The 19,080-nt window shown below is 35.1% G+C and overlaps 1 protein-coding gene across 1 annotated transcript in view; it reads right to left on the reverse strand.

The window, feature by feature from the left end:
• The window catches only part of HSD17B4 (hydroxysteroid 17-beta dehydrogenase 4), a 67,036-nt gene that overhangs the window by 36,818 nt on the left and 11,138 nt on the right, over positions 1-19,080 (reverse strand). The window contains exons 3-14 of the mRNA XM_070935713.1: positions 16,372-16,479; positions 14,991-15,050; positions 13,753-13,774; positions 13,601-13,647; positions 13,393-13,477; positions 11,814-12,001; positions 11,614-11,705; positions 9,751-9,775; positions 8,645-8,773; positions 3,088-3,194; positions 1,218-1,454; positions 295-346 (exon numbers count right to left, since the gene is read on the reverse strand). Of these exons, the coding sequence (XP_070791814.1) occupies positions 295-346; positions 1,218-1,454; positions 3,088-3,194; positions 8,645-8,773; positions 9,751-9,775; positions 11,614-11,705; positions 11,814-12,001; positions 13,393-13,477; positions 13,601-13,647; positions 13,753-13,774; positions 14,991-15,050; positions 16,372-16,479 (1,152 nt within the window). The remainder of the gene's footprint in view (positions 1-294; positions 347-1,217; positions 1,455-3,087; positions 3,195-8,644; positions 8,774-9,750; positions 9,776-11,613; positions 11,706-11,813; positions 12,002-13,392; positions 13,478-13,600; positions 13,648-13,752; positions 13,775-14,990; positions 15,051-16,371; positions 16,480-19,080) is intronic.

Genomic DNA, 19,080 nt, shown 5'->3' on the forward strand with positions numbered 1-19,080 from the left:
TTATTTGAACCTTAACCAATTTGGAGACACTAAATTGAAGAAGATTATATTGAATACTTGCTCTGCTCTTTGAGGCATGATAGAACATCTCCCCTTAAGGGCAGGAAGAAAAGATATATCTTAGATATAGCTTTATAATATTCAGAAGTGGTTCTATTCCAGTGAAACTACTATTCATATAACTACACAGAGAGAAAAACAATAACTAGAAGAGAAGAAAAGAAATAGTGCGGTACATTTATGGGAATACAATATATTTCCTAATGGAGCTAATTAGATATGTAAAAGTCTCACCTGATGTAGGAAACGGTTTGTACAACTCCAAATATTGTTCACCGTGTAAAGCCTAAAAGGGAAAAAAAATATTTTTCACAGAATATAGAACTATTTCACTGAAATATCTATCAAACTATTTTCTTAAATACATTACTAGTTTAATTTGGCAAAGGGGGGGGCAGGATTAAAGTTCACATTGAGGATTTTCCCAATAAAAGGCATTACTTTTTTATCTGTTGAAAAGTAATGAAAGTAATGAGGCATTACTGTTTTATGGCCTTGTAAATCTTCAGTGTCTGGAAGTGAATATGCCATTAGATGCAAAATATCCTTATCTCTTCCAAGGGTCCAATTTAAAAAGTAGTTTTCATTTAATTCACTTCCTTTTTTTCCTTTCACTAAACTTTCAGTGACTTGGGTATTTTTTTTTTAAATCATATCAGTATCCCTCGTAGTTTGTTTATTTTTTTCTTTCTTCTGAAAGTAGAAATTAAAGTGTAAAATACCTCAAGCTCATTAGTACTTCAGTCTGGCTTCAAAGAAGTATTGAAAAAACGCCTACATGAAATGTCTAGCAAAGCATATCCAATTACTTTGTTATTCCATCCCATTAAAATTATTGTGACGGCTATTAGACTGCTGTGATATTGATATCAATCCTACAGAATCGAGTACACCTGACTCCCAAATTTCCATGTTATCTTGGATACTGAGGAAAAATGGGAAGCCAAATTATGGATTTGGTACTTAGATTTTAAAGTTTAATTAATATATATATATATATATATATATATATATACATACATACATACATACATACATACATACATACATACATGTATATATTTAACACTCTATTTCCTCATTTTGTACTGGTAATGAGCACGGTTTTCTAATAGGTTGTAACATAAAACAAATTAGTTGCTCTAATGCATCCTTACTCTTGTTACATCAATATTGAGTCCTGGAATACTGAATACGCCACCATCAATCATGGAAGCTTGAGCTGGTATGACTGCAAAAGTAGGAAGGCAGCAAAACTCTTCACTCCCTTCAAACAGGAATTTCAGATTGTCCGGATCCTTGGTGGACATACCCACTCCAAGCGCATACAAAATGGGCTGCAAATGAGTGTATTCATATGCATACTCGGGGAGCTTCTGGCCAATGCACTTTGCCTGTGGGTATTAAATGCACATGTTACTTGTTGATTTAGACGTTCAGCTAATAATATTTGCCATTAGTTCAAGGAGCCTAAAGTGATTAAAGTTTGTAAATAAATACTTGCCATAAGTGATTATAATCATCTCTAGTTCTTTCAATGTATGTATACTTACAGGAAAACACTTGGTTCACATTTCTCAGACAAGGATTTTACATATTTTAATAACTCCTATTTTATTTATATAAATAACAACACACTAAGCATTTTATTGACTAATAGGTTTTGCCAACTAATTATAGGGCAACATTGTCGCTGAAACCTCACTGCCAGTAATTCTAGTCAGTATAAGAGTGAAACACTTCTAATGTAAATGAAGGTATGGATGAATTATAAAAATCATTTTAGAAATTAGCGCATAATCCTAATAAATTCTATCAAGACTTAAATCATTCCAAACATAACAAATTATTTCTTTGATTCTAAGCATTAAAATCCAGACTGATGGAAAAGATGTTATGGGTTAATTATAACCCCAAAGCCAAATGCACCCTTATTTCAATATCTCTATGTAAGGTATCAGTTCAGACCTCTGTTAAAAACCATCTGTAGAAGATGCTGTCAGATAAATAACAGAATAACAGAGTTGGAAGGGACTTTGTCCAACCCCTGCTCATGCAGGAGATCCTATATCAGTCCAGACAAGTAGCTGTCTAGTATCTTCTTAAAAGCCTTCATGGATGGAGCACCCACAAATTCTGAAGGCAAGCTGTTCCATTGGTTAATTGTTCTCACTGTTAGGAAGTTTCTCCTTATTTCTAGGTTGCTTCTCTCTTTGCTTCTATCCATTGTTTCTTATCTTGCCTTCTGGTATTTTGGAAAATAGATTGACCCCCTTTTATTTGTGACAGCCTCTCAAATATTAGAAATAAAGGATAGAGGACCTCAGTTCATCCACATTCTTTTTTATCTGGCTCATTACTTAACCCACATTTGCTCCTGCCTGTTTATCTCTAACTAGATCTGGCCATTTTCAAAATCTAGTGTTCTCCTTCCCCAGTCTCTCAACTGAGAAACATTTACCAAAATAGATATCTCCAATTAACAATGCTTGTTATAGGAATTATTTTATTCAGCAGAATGGTCAAATATTTCCCAAAGTGATTATATTTGATTGTGGAAGTCGGGGTGGGTGGGGAATGTCTATAGAAGTGGGGAAAGCAGGGGAAAGTCCATTTGTCAAAATAAAAGGCAGCTAATGTGTTGGGATTCAGCTATATTTCTACCATGTCTTCTTTAACTCAGTTTTTGTATGATTAAACAAGGGGTTCCACTTTCCTATTTGCTAGGTCCATTTTTCAATATTATCATATTCTGCAAAATGAAAATTGTACAAGGTACAAATAACCCTGGATAATAAATGTTCTCTCTATTCTTTAATTGTTTAAAAGACATTGCTACATTATATTTCCTGGAATATTAAGTCACAATATTAGAATTATAAATTAGAATACTTTTATTTTGGGCAGAAACCATACTTTTAAGACTATACACTGCATCTTCTGATTCACATCTGTAACAAGTTTCTCGTGGTTTGAGGCAAGTGGAATGTCTTCAAGTACAATAATGAGCATATGCATTTTACTTACAGGGTCGATGCCTGAAGAGGATGTAGGCGTACTGTGACTTATGGGATTTGGAGAGACATTCTGAGACTCTATTTGTTTCAGCACTTCATTCAGCATAACAAAAGATTCTGGAAATAAAAAAAATAGTGGTTTCAAAACTATAAAAAAAGAAAATAGTCTTTCCATAGCTATCTCTGGAGCTGTAACACAACCAACACAAAATGTTACATGACATTTGATTTCACACTCAGAGGTGTTTTGTTTTTTTTAAACTGCGTCATACTTGGAATGTCAGATACATTTTGTAAATTGCAGAAGTGTTACTTGATTCGAATGAATAAGCAACTGTCTATAGTTAAGCAGGGATGGTGTAGGACAGTCTGCTATTCCTGTATGTTGTGTTATTACAACATAAATGAATGGCTAATGTTCACATGGGTGCTTTGGAAACTGTTTCTGTCTCCACAAAGGAGGACAGCTGGAAGCAGATTCCAAAGAATCACACTGAGGCTAAAAATAATTTGGAAAAAAGGGACTCTCTATTCCTAAACATTGTAAAACATCTTTCAATACTTTTACAGGCGTGGTGGGAAGCAAAATCATTCTTTTTTAAATGAGAGTGGTGTAAGAATATTTAGCTGTAGATTGTACATATATATTGTATTTCTTAGCCAATGCTATCACAATGAGTGACAGGTTGTACTTCAGTTTGGTTTAATTCTATACCTTGTTGTTCATATTGTTTGTGTGAAGTGAAACAAAATAGGGGTTCAGTGTGATCAATAAAAAGATCTGTTTCAGAGCCCTATCCTGCTTATTTCTTTAAATACAATTGGACAAAATTTACCTTGCGCAAATGGTTATGGTGAGATTTTGTATTAAAAGTTTTTGAAGTGTGTAACACTGCCTCTTAACTTTACAAATCTTCAATTAATAGCCCCATCTGGCCCAAAATGTTTGATACCAGAGAAGAGAATGCCATGCAGGGGGAAAAAAAACCTTCTCAACTGTGTCTGGCTACCCTATTTGAAAAGCTATCCAGCTTCATATGTGATGTCTTTATGGTGTATTCATTCCTTATTACCTCTGTATCTCACCTTAATTCAAAAGTTCAGCATGACCTTCTAACCGAACACAATACTTAAGACACGGCAACTTGACAAATGAACTAAGAGCTAAGAATATTTCATTCCCAAGCATGAGCCAACACAATATAATTGGCTAGTTTTAAGATATGGCAGGCCTCCATATAAGCATATATCCAAATGGAACATTATAGTAACTTATTACATCATTGATTATTTACTTCTTTAATAGTATTTTTTTTGACAAAGATGCTATAATTATCTAGCAAGGAAACATACATAACACTGACCTATTATTAAGGCTTATAATCATTTTAATAAGATCCTTACAAAAAGAAATTACTTTTGAAATGATACAGCACTCAATGTTTCACAGTTGTTAATCTCAGGAAAACAAAAGTTTAGATAATGCATTCAGAGACTAAATATCTGCATATCATTTTGAGCCACAATTTATAATTCTATAAACTACGGTTAGTACGGCCTATGCTTAGCATCTTTCTGGGGGAAAACAGTATCACAGTTGATATGAGGCACCAATTTGGAGATTTAGTAAAAGAGAAGAATGAGAAGTGGTCCAAAGTAAATGCATAAATTCAATATTAGCCTTATCCCCATGTATACCAATAGCAATGTTGGGATTACAAGTGGGCCTTCTATCAATAAATGTAAGGGAAAGAAAGCAATAATTTTATATTATAGGAATATTATAGGAATATGCCTGATGCTTATTTGGCACAACAATGCTTCACAAACAATTTAATGGTAACAGATGGATGAATTAATGTCTAAAACTACTCTCACAATTCTCACTAGATCAGGAACGTCTGAGTGATATAAATTAGCATACATTATTTAAGAACTATTTATTTTTTTAAAGTTTTTAGACAAGATAGAAAGAGAGTATGAAAGCTTAATTTAGCTAAATGGTATCTTTTTTTTTTTAGAAAAGGACAAGGAATGTCATACTATTTAGTCTCTTATATCTCTGAGAGAAGCCTTCACAGAGTTCTGTTTTCAAAGAATGCCAACAGTTTATTTGGATGGAAGATAAAAAGGATTACCAATTATACATCACTTATACACGGTGGCTCAGTGGCTAAGACACTGAGCTTGTTGATCGAAAGTTCGTTGGTTCAGTGGTTCAAATCCCTAGTGCAATAACGGTGAGCTCCCGTTATTGTCCCAGCTTCTGCCAACCTAGCAATTCAAAAGCACGTAAAAAATGCAAGTAGAAAAATAGGGACCCCCTTTGGTACAAAGGTAACAGCGTTTCGTGTGCCTTTAGCATTTAGTCATGCTAGTCACATGACCACGAAAACGTCTTTGGAAAGTGCTGGCTCTTCGGCTTTGAAATGGAGATGAGCACCGCCCCCTGGAGTCGGGAACGAATAGCACATATGTGCGAGGGGAACTTTTACCTTTTTATGCATTTGTAATAATTTACAGGTTGGAGATTTGATCTACTGTGCAAACTTTATCAGGAACCTAGAGCTAGATTCACCCTTGTTAATCCAAGGGAATCAGTCTAGTTCAGAAGAAAAAAAAAATCTGATGGAGACAAATGTAACAAAGTAAATTGCTTTGTTTACAATGGTTGCAAGGAACATACGAAAGCACACCTTGGCAAATAGTACTGTTAATATTAGAGAGCATGTATTGAACGGCTGAAATTTTATATGCATTTTGCAAATAAATACAACTCTAGGTAATCCTTACAAATTAAAGGTAAAAGCTTACGCTAATTGATATTTTTGTATAATTTTGTATATTAGCTGTTAGTGTATAACAGCTTTTCACAACATTAATTTACTTACATTAATGCTGTAATAGTTTTTAATGAAATCTTCTAGGATAGCTTGAATTTGCAGATATAAAGGAATATAGACTTCAATTTTAATGTGAATACTCTAATTAGTTTTCCTTACTTCAGTGTCTTCAGGCATTAAGGGAGAAAGTTTTTTTTAATTGTCTTATTTTCTAATGCTCTAATACAGAAAAATTAAATAGTCTATCAGGTATGTACAGCGTTTTTTTCTTCCTGTTTTTTCTTATTCTCACAGGTGAAGATTCAGAAGTTCGGTTGTCACCCAAAAACCATGCAGAATGCCTTATTTAGTAGAAAACTAAAACTCACATTATATATAACAAGCTACTGTTTCCCCCAAAATAAGACATCACCTGATAATAAGCCCAATCGTGCTTTTGAGTGCATGGCAATAAGGCCAAGCGCTTATTTCAGGGTTCAAAAAAATATAAGACAGGGTCTTATTTTTAGGGAAAGACAGTATATTCTTATTGATGTGTCAAAATCAAAATGAATAATGCAAAGCAGGACTAATAATTTTTGTATCAAATAGCATACATATCAGACTTTCAAAGTTGATTATATGCCATGAAGTCAGTCTTACCAATCTGGCCCTACTCTTAAAACATTTGCATATTTACTTAAGATACCTATTTATCATACCTAGGTAGCAATGGCCTGTGACAGATTGACCTATCTGGAGTCCACCTGGATTTGCTAGAAAGGACACGAAGATGGGGGGAAAGTGCTTGAAATTGTTCTTTTCTGCATTAAGTAATCAGAGCTTAAAAACATAGGAAGCAATCTTACATTAACTCAGATCATTCATAAATTTAACCCAATACTGCCCACACAGACAGTAAGGATTTTTAAGGATTTGGGGGACATCCAGATCCAATTCTTGAGCTTACCAAGAGGACTTAATGCATGCAAACATGTGTTGTATTCCTGAACTATCGATCAACTATTTAGAAATAAATTATATTTTGTTAATGAAACAATACCCAAGGTGTTTATTTGAAACGAAGATATGGAGATAAAAGAGAGTGCCATCATCTTTGCACTTCGATATGCCTTTCTCCCCTAATTCTTCCAAAAAATTAGTACCTGTAGTATGTGCTTAGGCTTATTTGTTCAAATTGTCCCAGAAACCTGGGCCTAATTCCCAGCATTCAGTCCCCAATTAGGTGCATGATAAATGCCAAATGATCAGCCCTAAAATAAGGTTGTAGGTAGGTGACTTTTTTTTAATTCAATCAATTAGAAGTCTCTTCATGGCCATTCCCAATCACAGTAAAAATGATTTTCACTGTTAAATAAGGAAGGTAGGATTATTGAATTGACAGGCAATGATTTATCAGCAATTTCTTAGTTGTCATTTGATACTGGCTGCAATTCTGAAAAAGGATGAGTAGGTGATCCTTTTGGATAATGTATATGCTTGCTATCATTTTATTGATCTATTGTTGGAATTATACACAGTAAATTGTACATCAGTCTATATGAATTAATAAATGATTAAGCATATATTTACACATAGACCCATCTGATTAGCTTGTTGCCAACAATTTATTTAGCATCAATACAAATTAACTCCCAAGAGTCTTACCATTAGACTACTATCATTCCTCAGGAAACAAACTTTAAAAAATTGCTTTATACCTTGCTGTTTAAGTCAGTAAACTCCTGTGACAGAATTAAATTTCACCTCTTTTGTAATGTAATATATTTGTATACAGGATGATGGGAAATATTTGGGTTACATGCAGTTCTCTAATTTTAAAATTTCCTTTCAAACCTGCTATTTTTAAAATAAAATGCTACTAAATCTTACATTCCCACAAGGTATATCGAACTAGTTTTGTACACTGCAATCACAGCAAGGATATTTTACTTTTGTTATTGGAAATTATATGTAGCTACTTATGCAGAAGAATGTTTAAATAGGCTGTGAGAATATGCCTCAATGTTTAAAGTAACCCTGCATTTGAACAATAATTTTTCCTAAAATTTAATTTAATTTGTAAATGATTTATGGATTATAATTCCCTGTATGAGATTATACCATTTCTTAAATTTAGGCTCCCTTAACATAAAACATTAATATTACAATTTTCAGTTATCTGATAATTCAAGTTACAACTCACAAAAATCTATGCTACTTAATAGCTGTTGTTAGTCAGAAAATGTATAACCAAACTCTTCCTAATTTTGGCCACCATAAATTAACATTGTTCTCCCTTTTTCACTATTAAATATAGATCTGTGTTTTTCTTAACAGCAATAAGTTATAGTTCAGACCTGGAACTACATCAAAGTAGACTGAAGGTTTGGGATGAAACTTTGGACTTTAGCCTTTATGGAAAAGGTAATTTATAAATTAATAACATTAAGGAAAGAAAATGGAAACGTTTTGTGCAAACTGGTATGACTTTATCTACTTATATTATAAAAAATTTATGACTTCTTAAAAAATTCAAAAACTTTGGGAAAAATGAAATATTATGGAAAAAAATTACTTTCTAAAGCTATATGGAGGACATTAGTAGATGAATACACACACATAAACATACACACACATATATTAAAATAAAAATAAATCATTATGCACTTTTATTTTTACATACTGTAATATTTAGAGTTTTTAACTTTACAAAATATGTAATGAATTTAAAGTTGCTTTTACCTCCAATTTCTTGAGGTGCTTGGGCATTATCAAAATTACAAATCTTTTCCCAATTATGTTCCACAGCTTCTGGTGTCATTAGGTGGTTCTTATGCCTAACAACAGCTCCCAGGGATCGCGCCCAGCGTACTAAGCAAATAGCAATTAGAAAGGGTATTAAACACCAATTAAAAATAGCCATTCAGCTGTAGCTGCATCACTAGTTCCTTTTATAAATGTAAATTTTTTTCTGATCAAAACAAAGTATGGATTACTGCTGATAGCAAATTGGAATTTAGCATACTGTGCATATTCTTGAGGACTCTGAATAGAATATGTATTCCAATCTGAATATGAAACTGCGGCAGGTTTTCTTGATTTGTCATCAACACATTGTTTGTTTGTGTTGGACACCAGAACTATTTTGACAGCTAAGAATAGATAACGGTAGAATTTTTTAAAAAAATAACTGTGGGCCCTAATATAACTCCAATAGAAAAGAAAGGAAATAATAATAAAAACAGAGGTATGAAAGATCAACTTCTGATTGATAAAACAGTTCTGTAGAATTGAAAAAGCAAATCATCATCATCATCATCATCATCATAGAGCTGCGGTGGCACAGTGGTTAGAGTGCAGTACTGCAGGCTATTTCTACTGACTGCCGGCTGACTGCAATTTGGCAGTTCAAATCACACCAGGCTCAAGGTTGACTTAGCCTCCCATCCTTTCAAGGTAGTTAAAATGAGGACCCAGATTGTTTTGGGAGCAATATGCTGACTCGGTAAACTGCTTAGGGAGGGCTGTAAAGCACTGTAAAGCGGTATATAAGTCTAAGTGCTATTGCTATTGCTATTAAAGCAAACTGCATTTACCAACTATCTATGATTAATCTCTTTTAACCAAACCAAATAAATAAACAATTGAACAAAATCAAATCCTAATATAGTAAGAAAGAGAGCAAGGGTAGGAGGCTCAGATGGAGAGTCAGTGAAATTATCCTCAAATTCTACCACTCTTAAAATGAAATGACTTAATGTTATTATATCCTAGTTTAACACATTAGTTTGGATTTTGTGTCAAATTCAGATACTTTCTCATTAGATCAAATGAGCAAGAAGACTTACATTTTCCAATCCAGCCAGCTGCAACCTGCAACATAGTTTTAAAAATCAATATAATTTACAAAGAAAACTGAAAATGAAGTGTGAAGCAAATCAAATGGGAGTGGCTCCCATTTAATTACAACAGATTAGTTCCAATAGATCAAAATATGCATTTACTTTTTACCTCCATATGAAGTTGATTCTTACAAAGGCACTATGATTAGATTAAGTTCAAATCAATCAATACATGAGCAGCTTTAAACAAGGCAGGGTGTTAGCTTCTTATATTACAAAGCATTGATCTTATTTTTGTGTCCTGTTTCCTCAGTTTCTTCTACTCAACAGTCAGACAGCTTTACGTTCTGAGCATGTTAATTCTCAGGGTTTTAGTCAGGGGTGAAATGTTCCCAGTTCGGACCAGGTCGCCCGATCCGGTAGTGATCTGGGCGATCCGGTAGCGATGGCGGCGGGTGGTTCGGCCCTGTGCCACCCCCTATGTCCAGCTGAGCCACGCAATCATCAGAGGGTTTTTTTTTAACTTTTAAAAGCATTTTTTCTGCAACCTCTTTGGCCGAAAAAATGCTCTTAAAAGTAAAAAGAAAAGTAGTTGGCCACGCCCACCCAATCACATTACCCCACACCATCAAGCTACACCCACAGAACCGGTAGTAACAAATTTTACATTTCACCACTGATTTTAGTGTTTCCTATTTAAAATTATTTTCTAAAGTTTTTCATATTTCTGCAAAAAGTGAGTTTATTGCAGGTCTAGTAATATTTTTTTCTTCCCCTTGGTCCTTGACGTTTTGGATGTAGTGTTATCTGGAGTATGGAATTTAGAATATAAGGTGATCATGTAGGATGAAGCCATCAATGGATTCCTTCTTCTTATAGCAATTATTGCCCCTAAGGTTCAACATATGTTGGAATCTTTTTAATAAATATTCTTTTCACCATTTTGTATCAAATATTTGATTTCAAATCATTCCTGTTTTTCAGCATGATATTGACATGTGTTCAACTTATCCTATACAGGTAGTCCTTGACTTACAACCATAACTCAGCCCAAAATTTATGTTGTTAAGTAACAGTTGTCAAGTGGGTTTTGTCTTATTTTATCACTTTTCTTGCCACATTTGTTAAGTGAATCACTGCAGTTATTAAGTTAGTAACATGGTTGTTAAGTGAATCTGGCTTCCCCATTGACTGTGCTTGTCAGACCAGAACCACATGACCCCAGGACACTGCAACCATCAAAAATATGAAGCAGTTGTCAAGCATCTGAATGTAAATCACATAACCATGGAAATACTGCAAAGGTAAAGATTCCCCTCGCACATATGTGCTATTCATTCCTGACTCTAGGGGGCGATGCTCATCTCCGTTTCAGAGCTGAAGAGCCAGTGCTATCCGAAGACGTCTCTGTAGTCATGTGGCCGGCATGACTAAACACCAAAGGTGCATGGAACACTTTTACCTTCCCACCAAAGGGGGTCCCTATTTTTTCTACTTGCATTTTTTACGTGCTTTTGTACTGTTAGGTTGGCAGAAGCTGGGACAGGTAACAGGAGCTCACCCCGTTACGCGGCACCAGGGATTACGCCGTTACGCTGAACTGCCAACCTTTTGATCCACAAACTCAACGTCTTAGCCATTGAGCCATCGCGTCCCACTCTGCAATGGTGCCATTGTAATTTCGAAAGGTCACTAAATGAACTGTTGTAAATTGAAGACTATCTGTAATGCGAGAACAGATTTCTGCACAGATTTGAATTGTGAAGAGAGGGAGTGAGAGAGGGAAAGAGAGAGGAAGAGGGACTGGGAGAAAGAAAACATGATGGATGCAAGGCCCATTGCTGGGAAAGCACAATACATGATTATTACCTCAAACAATCCACTGTTCTCTTGACATCTTTCATGACAAAGCCAAAGGACAAGAGGGGCCACATATTCCGGTTTTAAGGCATCCACCATAGCTAGGGAAAATGAAATTTAAACAAAAACAAGCGTCAGGAGTAGAGAACAGAAGAGATATTTTATCATTCACTCAGGCTAATTTGTTGCGAATATTTACAATCATTTACCTGGAGGCATAATAGTCTGTGTTAACCTGGAGCCTGCTGTGGGAGCAATAGTGTTGCAGTGGATGTTGTACTTCTTGCCTTCAATTGCAAGTGTGTTTGCCAGACCCAAAAGACCAAGTTTGGCAGCACTGTAATTAGCCTGGCCAAAGTTCCCATATATTCCAGCAGTTGAGGAAGTCATGATTATTCTTGAAAACAAACAGTAGGAAATTCTGACATTAGAATACAGCAAAAAGCCTGATGGAAGATTGAAGGAGAATGCATCAGTGGTGGGTTGACCCCGGTTTGGACCGGTTCAGAAGAACCGGTAGTAAAACCGGTGGAAGGTTCCGCCCACCACCCCAGATATCATCACTGGCGATCTGCGCATGCGCAGAAGCAAGGTGCGTGCGTTAGCGAAGTGAGTGTGCGTGCGAGATCCCGTTGCGAACCGGTAGTAAAGGTAAGTAGAACCCACCCCTGGAATGCATCAGTAAAAGCAATAGAATTGTGCTAATTAGACAACATTGCCATTTAACAAAGTTTTAAAGTGCCAATGAACATCTATTAAATAGAAAATATAGGAAAAAAATGTTTTCAATATCTTGTCTTATTCTGCCATAGGGCCCATAAAAAATATTGAAGTAGCTGTATTTAAAGGACCCATTTACATTAGCATGTTACCATGACTACCATCAGATGACATTTAATCCAATGTCTTTGAAGAGCTGACATGCATGGAGTGATTAGAAATATATATTTCATAAGTAGAGAATACAGAGATAGGCCCCAGTTAACTCACAGAGCTTTATTGCAAATAAATTTGCTTTCAGAACGTGCTATTGGTAATGAAAACTAGTTTAATGTACATCAAAATAGCATCAAAGAATTGCAAGAAAAAAAGTCACACTTCTTATTTAGGGACAACTTATAGAAAAGAGTTTACAAACTGAAAAAGTGAATGCAGACAAAATAAAAACAGAGTAAGCAACTCAGTTGCCATAATCTCCAACTTTCAGAGGATTTCAGACTGGCTAATCATAATTTGCATAATGTCATAAAAGATCAGAAAAGGTTGTACTCTGGGCTTCTAATTAAACCCTATTGTGAATTATACCGCTCTAGCAGAACTCATGCTGATTTTTCAAGCTACTGCAGTACCCATTAAGAAACCGTCCATGGTAGTTTCTCCTCCACTACCACAACTTTAGGATGCAGTTGGAAATCTTAGGCAAGATTTCCAGGTTCAGTCGCAGCAGTTACAACACGACAAATGAAGTTTATATGACCGTGGGAAAGATTATAGATAAAAATGCAGATTTTTTTCAGCAATTTAAACACTACCTTGATTGATATTATCAACTATACTGTTGCTTTTTTAAAAAAAAATCTAATAACATTCTGATATATGAACATTCCTATTACTGTTTGGTTGCTTGTAGAGATGAGGATTCTACTTTAGATGTAGTTTTGCATGCTGAACTTTTTATGAGAAATAGATGTTGGTACAGTATAATCACAAACCACTTTCTCTGTGTCTAATCTAGATGGCTTTGGTCTGATCAGTATATATATTTGGTGAGCAATCATGTCTACTTACCTTCCAAATTTCTGATTTTTCATATGGTTCCATGCAGCTCGGGTTACGAGAAAGGATCCCCTCAAATGAACTTTGTGAATTATATCTAGAAACAATTGAAGCCATTAAATATATCTATACTTTGAAAAGGCATTAAGTACATTAAGTACGTAATATGTTCATTTTAAAAATGGACTATGGTACATAATCATAATATGGTACAACTTACCCCAGTCTTCGTCACTGATCCTAGCAAATGAACGGTCCCTCAAGATCCTAAATGTCAAAGAAGTAAAAAAGAAGAGGAAAATTATCATAAATTGAATAAAAAATATTCTAGTGTAATGGAAAAAGAAGAAAATAACACTCAGATCAACTTACCCAGCATTATTGATCAGAATATCTGTAAATTAAATCCATACAAAATTATTAAGAAACAAATCTAGCTATTCTTGCTTCTGAGGTGAAGGATAACATTTATTAACATCCTATTTATGTTTAATTTTGTCCTTACCAAAATCGATAAAGGAAAACAGACTTTCAGAATTATTGTGGTTGTCAAAGACTGGCAAACACTTTTGACACCGCATGTAGGTCTCAACTATGATCATCTCTTAAGCAGTAAAAATGAACCCAGACATAGAAAGGGACACTCTGCATTTTTTGTAGAATGACTTTAATGGTTTCAGAATTCTGGGCAAGTGCATCAAACAGCCATTTGCTTGCTTTCTGCAATAAGTTAAACAGACTTAACAGCCTCATTGTAATTCAAATGCATTTCCGTATCTCTATGAAGTAACATTTATAAAATAAAGAAAAAAGAACATGCTGATGCATGCTATCGTAACTATTTGCTGGTACAGCAAGTCCAAGTTTCAGGCCACCATTCAATTTAGCATTAATATGCAGTGTACTGCTAGTGGGAAAAAGATCTTATCTAAAAGAATAACCATAACAGTTTTTGCATATGTATAGCTTAGAGGGAAAAAGTGAAAATTCTTACGAGGATTCTTTATTGTCGCTTTGTTTCCATCAATGGAATGTGGCTTTAAACAAAAAGGATTTTTTAAAATTTTGCTCATGACTCGACTTCAGGGCTGTCAAAATCCTGGCCCACGGGCCCGATGTTTCACATGCTGGTCACGCCCACCCCCATTTAGCGAAGGGGGAAAAAATCCCAATACATCACATGACGCCGCCATGACGACGTGAGTTTGACACCCCAGCTCTACTTGATGGAGAGGTCTTTTCATGATCAAACCTATTTTGCTTTATTTAAAGGAAGTTCGATTTCTTCTAAGACAGAACTTTGTGTTGACCATGGTACAGCTTTAATGATATCAACAATTATAACTTAAAATTTACAGATGGAAGAGAAAGCCACCTTGAAAAAAATTAAAGAGAACTCATCTTGAAGAAAATGTCTTGATTACTAGTAGTACAAGTAATTACAGCTTTCATCAAAAAGTAAGGTAATTTGTTAAAGAGCTTAATGAAACCATTTCTTTGTTCTGGAAGAGTTTCTCCTCAATAATAGATAGCTCCATTTTTTTCATGAAATAATACAGAATAATAGTAAGAAGATTTCAGCACAAACTATGCTTCTATTTGAAATGTACCTATTTTTCCAAAAGCATCCAGAGCAGTTTGCACAAGCTTCTCACCAGCTTCCACTGAATCTGAGGGAAAAAACCAACAGGAAAGAAAGAAACACAGATCAGAATCTATTGAAATGATGGAGATCCTAGCACAATGGTAGGGGAACACAAAATGGTAATAGAATGTAATCTTGAGGGAATATTTTCTTTCATAAGCAAGTTATTCATTGGTATGCACTTACCAATGATAGCAAGTTCATGACAGAAAAAAAAGACAGAAGTTGTTCCTATGACTGCAGCTAGTGAAATCTTTCAGCTGTATTCATAATTCCCTGAGGAGCTACTAACAAAAGTGGATAGCTATGGTTAAGAAGACAGGTAGCACAGGCGAAAGAAATGTTGATTTGGATTCTAAATGTTCTTCTTTATGAGTGGTAAAATTTAGGTTTAGGCACAAAGGCCAATATCCTCATTTCCCAGTTATGTCACCATCTCCCCAAAATATGCTATTCCAAAGTGATGCCTTTCAGGAGTTCTACAAAAATAGGTACACGGGTCTGCTTGTGGTAGCACTAGATACAGTAAATCAGCAAATGATTGTTTGTATCCAAGCTTTCTTATGCTCAGAAAAATAAGGACTGTTAATGACACATGGATAAGCTTGAATGTGAAATTAGGAGAATACAGTTGCTTTCAAATGACCAAATAACTTTTTCAGATACAAGAATGCATCAACAACATCACACATTATACAGTGGCACATGGTATTTGCTATATCACTCACTTGCATAGTATATGTGCTACGTTTAAGTGTGCACTAATATATCTTTAAGTGAACATAAAACTCTGTGAAGCACAGTGAGTATATCAAGCTGAAGAATACACATCGTTTATCCCCAAATATCCTAAAGCTTTTAAAATAGGGGTATTCTACCTGGATTTTTTTTCATGTAATGCATCTATATAATATATATTTCTAAACCAAACAACCACAACATAACAAAGAATAAGAATCTAATGGACAGTGAACCTCACTTTAAAATGAATCACATTTTGGAATTATGGATCATGGCTCAATACTTAGCAGTATGAATCTAACATGGATTTGCAATCACAAACAATCCATGAGTTCATTAACAATCATGCAATTCAAGGCACATTAGATCTTTCTCTCATCAGTGGCATGACCACTTTCTATTGACTGAAATAATTTATCATGGAACAGTCATTTAAATCTTCAAGAAACTTGCTGATTTCATTTTGATTATCATTTACAACAATCATCTCAATAGAGATAGAATGGCAGATGATTTTCTCCAGATCTGTAGCATTCACTATTGTAGAATTACAGCTGTAATTTAACTGTAGATATTTTCACTGGAATAGAGTGGGAGAAACATACCATAATTAGCTACTGCTTTTCCACCTTTGGCTCGTATTTCTTGAACTACTCTGTCAGCAGCTGAGGAACTCTTTCCATGTCCCTTGAAGTCACCTCCAAGATCATTCACTGTGACAGACATAAAAAAGACAAAGAGAGACAGAGAAATTGAGTCCAACTAGTACTTAGATAAAATAGCTGTCATTTTCTGCAGTCTTCAGTGATCATTCAGGCATTGCCTCACTGGTATAGTGAAGATTTCATGCTGTAATGTATGTCAATGAAGATTCTCAGTTATCCAGGTAGAGTTGTCTGAAAGTTGAGTGATCGCAACTGGATTTCTTGTTGATTTGAAACATTTCAATGCTTATTCAAGACTTATCTTCCAGATTGAAGAAGCTATTTGGATAAGCAACAAAACGTTTCAAATCAACAACAAAAAAAGATATCTAATTGCTATAACTCAACTTCCAGATGCTGTAATGCATGTGTAAATTTCAGACTTCCAGATTTCAGGCATGTTAGCATCTCCTATGAAGGTTGACAATAATATAAGTAGTTGCCATCCTGCAGTCTTTCTGTTAAGAAAGAGTTTATATTGAACATACTGTTAATATTTGGGTCTCTTTCTATAAACTGCTATCTGAAGAGGTCTATAAATTGCTATCTGAAGAGGTCTTTTAAAGACCTCTTTATTCTTGCAGCAGCTTTGCAGATATTTGTTGTGACCCAGGCCCACGTAGTTGATATTAAATGCAAAACAGTTCCAAAAAACAAACAGATGTTATTAAAACAGCTGAGAATTAACTCATTTTCAGCGTATTCTAAATGAAATGAAAGCAAAGTCCTTAAAACACCAGTCTTTAGTTTATCTCTGACCTTGGGATAATTAGGCAATCTGCCAAAGGCTTTTCTTGGCAACAATTCAGGAACAGAAGAAATAACTACAGCCAAACAAGAAACAATTCTCTCAACGGTTGTTTTCCAGCAAAGAGGCCAAGAGCTGTTGCTGGTCTTTTAAGCCTAATGGAAGGGGCCAATCATCTCTTGGCCCTACTCCCGAGTCATGCTCTCTGCTTTAGCTGCTCCTGCCTTCTGGCAGCTCTTCTCATACGTGCACTAGGAACAGGCTCCTCCTGTTCCTCTGCCTCTCTGTCAGCCTCTGGAAGCTCCCAAGTCCGCACATCACTCCCTGATGGCCCTGGCCCTATCTCTGCCTCCGACGCAGAGCCCTCATCCGGGCCTTCCCCAGCCTCCAGGACTGGCCAATGTTCTTCCTCAGCCTCATCGCTGTCCGACTCCGCTGCCAGCTCCGCAGGCTGCTGGCGGACCACAACAATATTAAGCAATTTGGCGTATCCAATCAACTGTCCTAAGTACTAAATATCATTTCCTGTATTCAAAGTGATTTATCAGTTTCATTAATTTTAATCAGTGGCTTCTTCAAAATAGCATTATTTTTAAGATTCGCATGGAAGCCTTAAAAAAGTCTGACTATTTTGATGAATATCAGAGTTCAGGTAGCCCTCAACTTACAATTGGTCGCCTAGTAACCATTTAAAGTTATGACCTACTTCTCCAGGATTACTTATGATGATCCAGGTTCATAATTCAATGGTTGGAAAGCCTTCCTCTCAGTCTCCTGATCACATTTTGGGTGCTCAGCAACCAGCCACCATTTAAGGCCATTTGCAGGATCCAGATATATATATATCTGGCATGCATATCTATCTATCTATCTATCTATCTATCTATCTATCTATCTATCTATCTATCTGCCAGAAACTGGCATTTACGTCCAATTCCTGGCAAAAAATACCCATTGTGGACAATTCACTTAATGACCATGGTGATTTACTTCATAACCCACAAAAAGGTCGTAAAATTTGGTGCAGGCATATGGTGATCCACTTGATGACCAGGATAAATGACAACTGTAATTCCAAGCTTAATTACACTCATACATTAAGTAGTGCTATAAATTTATTTATTTTCTTTGCTAACAGGTCAAAATCCATGAGGTCAAAGAAATCATTCTTTTCAACCAGGGCTCAATTCTAATTTATTTTTATACAGTAGCCATTACTGATTTATTTTTACTGTACATTCAGATCAAAAGGTCTGAAGGGGTAAAATAAATTATACATTTTAAAAAGGTTTTCAGAAAGAATATATAAACACTTTCCCACACAACATGAAAAAGTCCAATCTTTCTTTCGTGGAATAGGTGAAAATACTTTGGTTAAAGAATCTTGACAAATCATCAAGTAATCCATATTTTTGTAAGCAAAAACAGTTGTGAGAAAAGTTGTGTGTACAAGCTGAATATAAAATTATGTGTTTTAAACCCTAGACAAACTTTTTATGGCAAAAGTCACTGATTTTTTTTGAAAGTGCGTCAACCTTTGACAGATCCAATAATTTATTACTCCTTCACAAACTATTTTTAATCCAAAGGGCAATTCCAAAACATTGCATTTTTTCATGATAAATGGACTACTAGCTATCTAAATAATACAGAAAATTCCAAATTAAGCAATAATGCTAGAAAAGAATTCATCTAGAAGAATAGTTTAAAATAGAACCAATTATACTAAATATATATATATATCTTTTTTTATGAAGCAGCATCTCCCCCATGTGGTCAAACCTAAAAATGTTTTAACCAGAAAAATATATTTAATCATTTATTTGGCTCGACGGAATATATTCAAAATAGACAGAATACAT

The sequence above is a fragment of the Pituophis catenifer genome, unplaced genomic scaffold, assembly GCF_029215685.1.
Source record: "Pituophis catenifer annectens isolate HBS135680 unplaced genomic scaffold, rPitCat1.0.hap2 SCAF_2, whole genome shotgun sequence".
In the NCBI taxonomy this organism is placed as follows: domain Eukaryota; kingdom Metazoa; phylum Chordata; class Lepidosauria; order Squamata; family Colubridae; genus Pituophis; species Pituophis catenifer.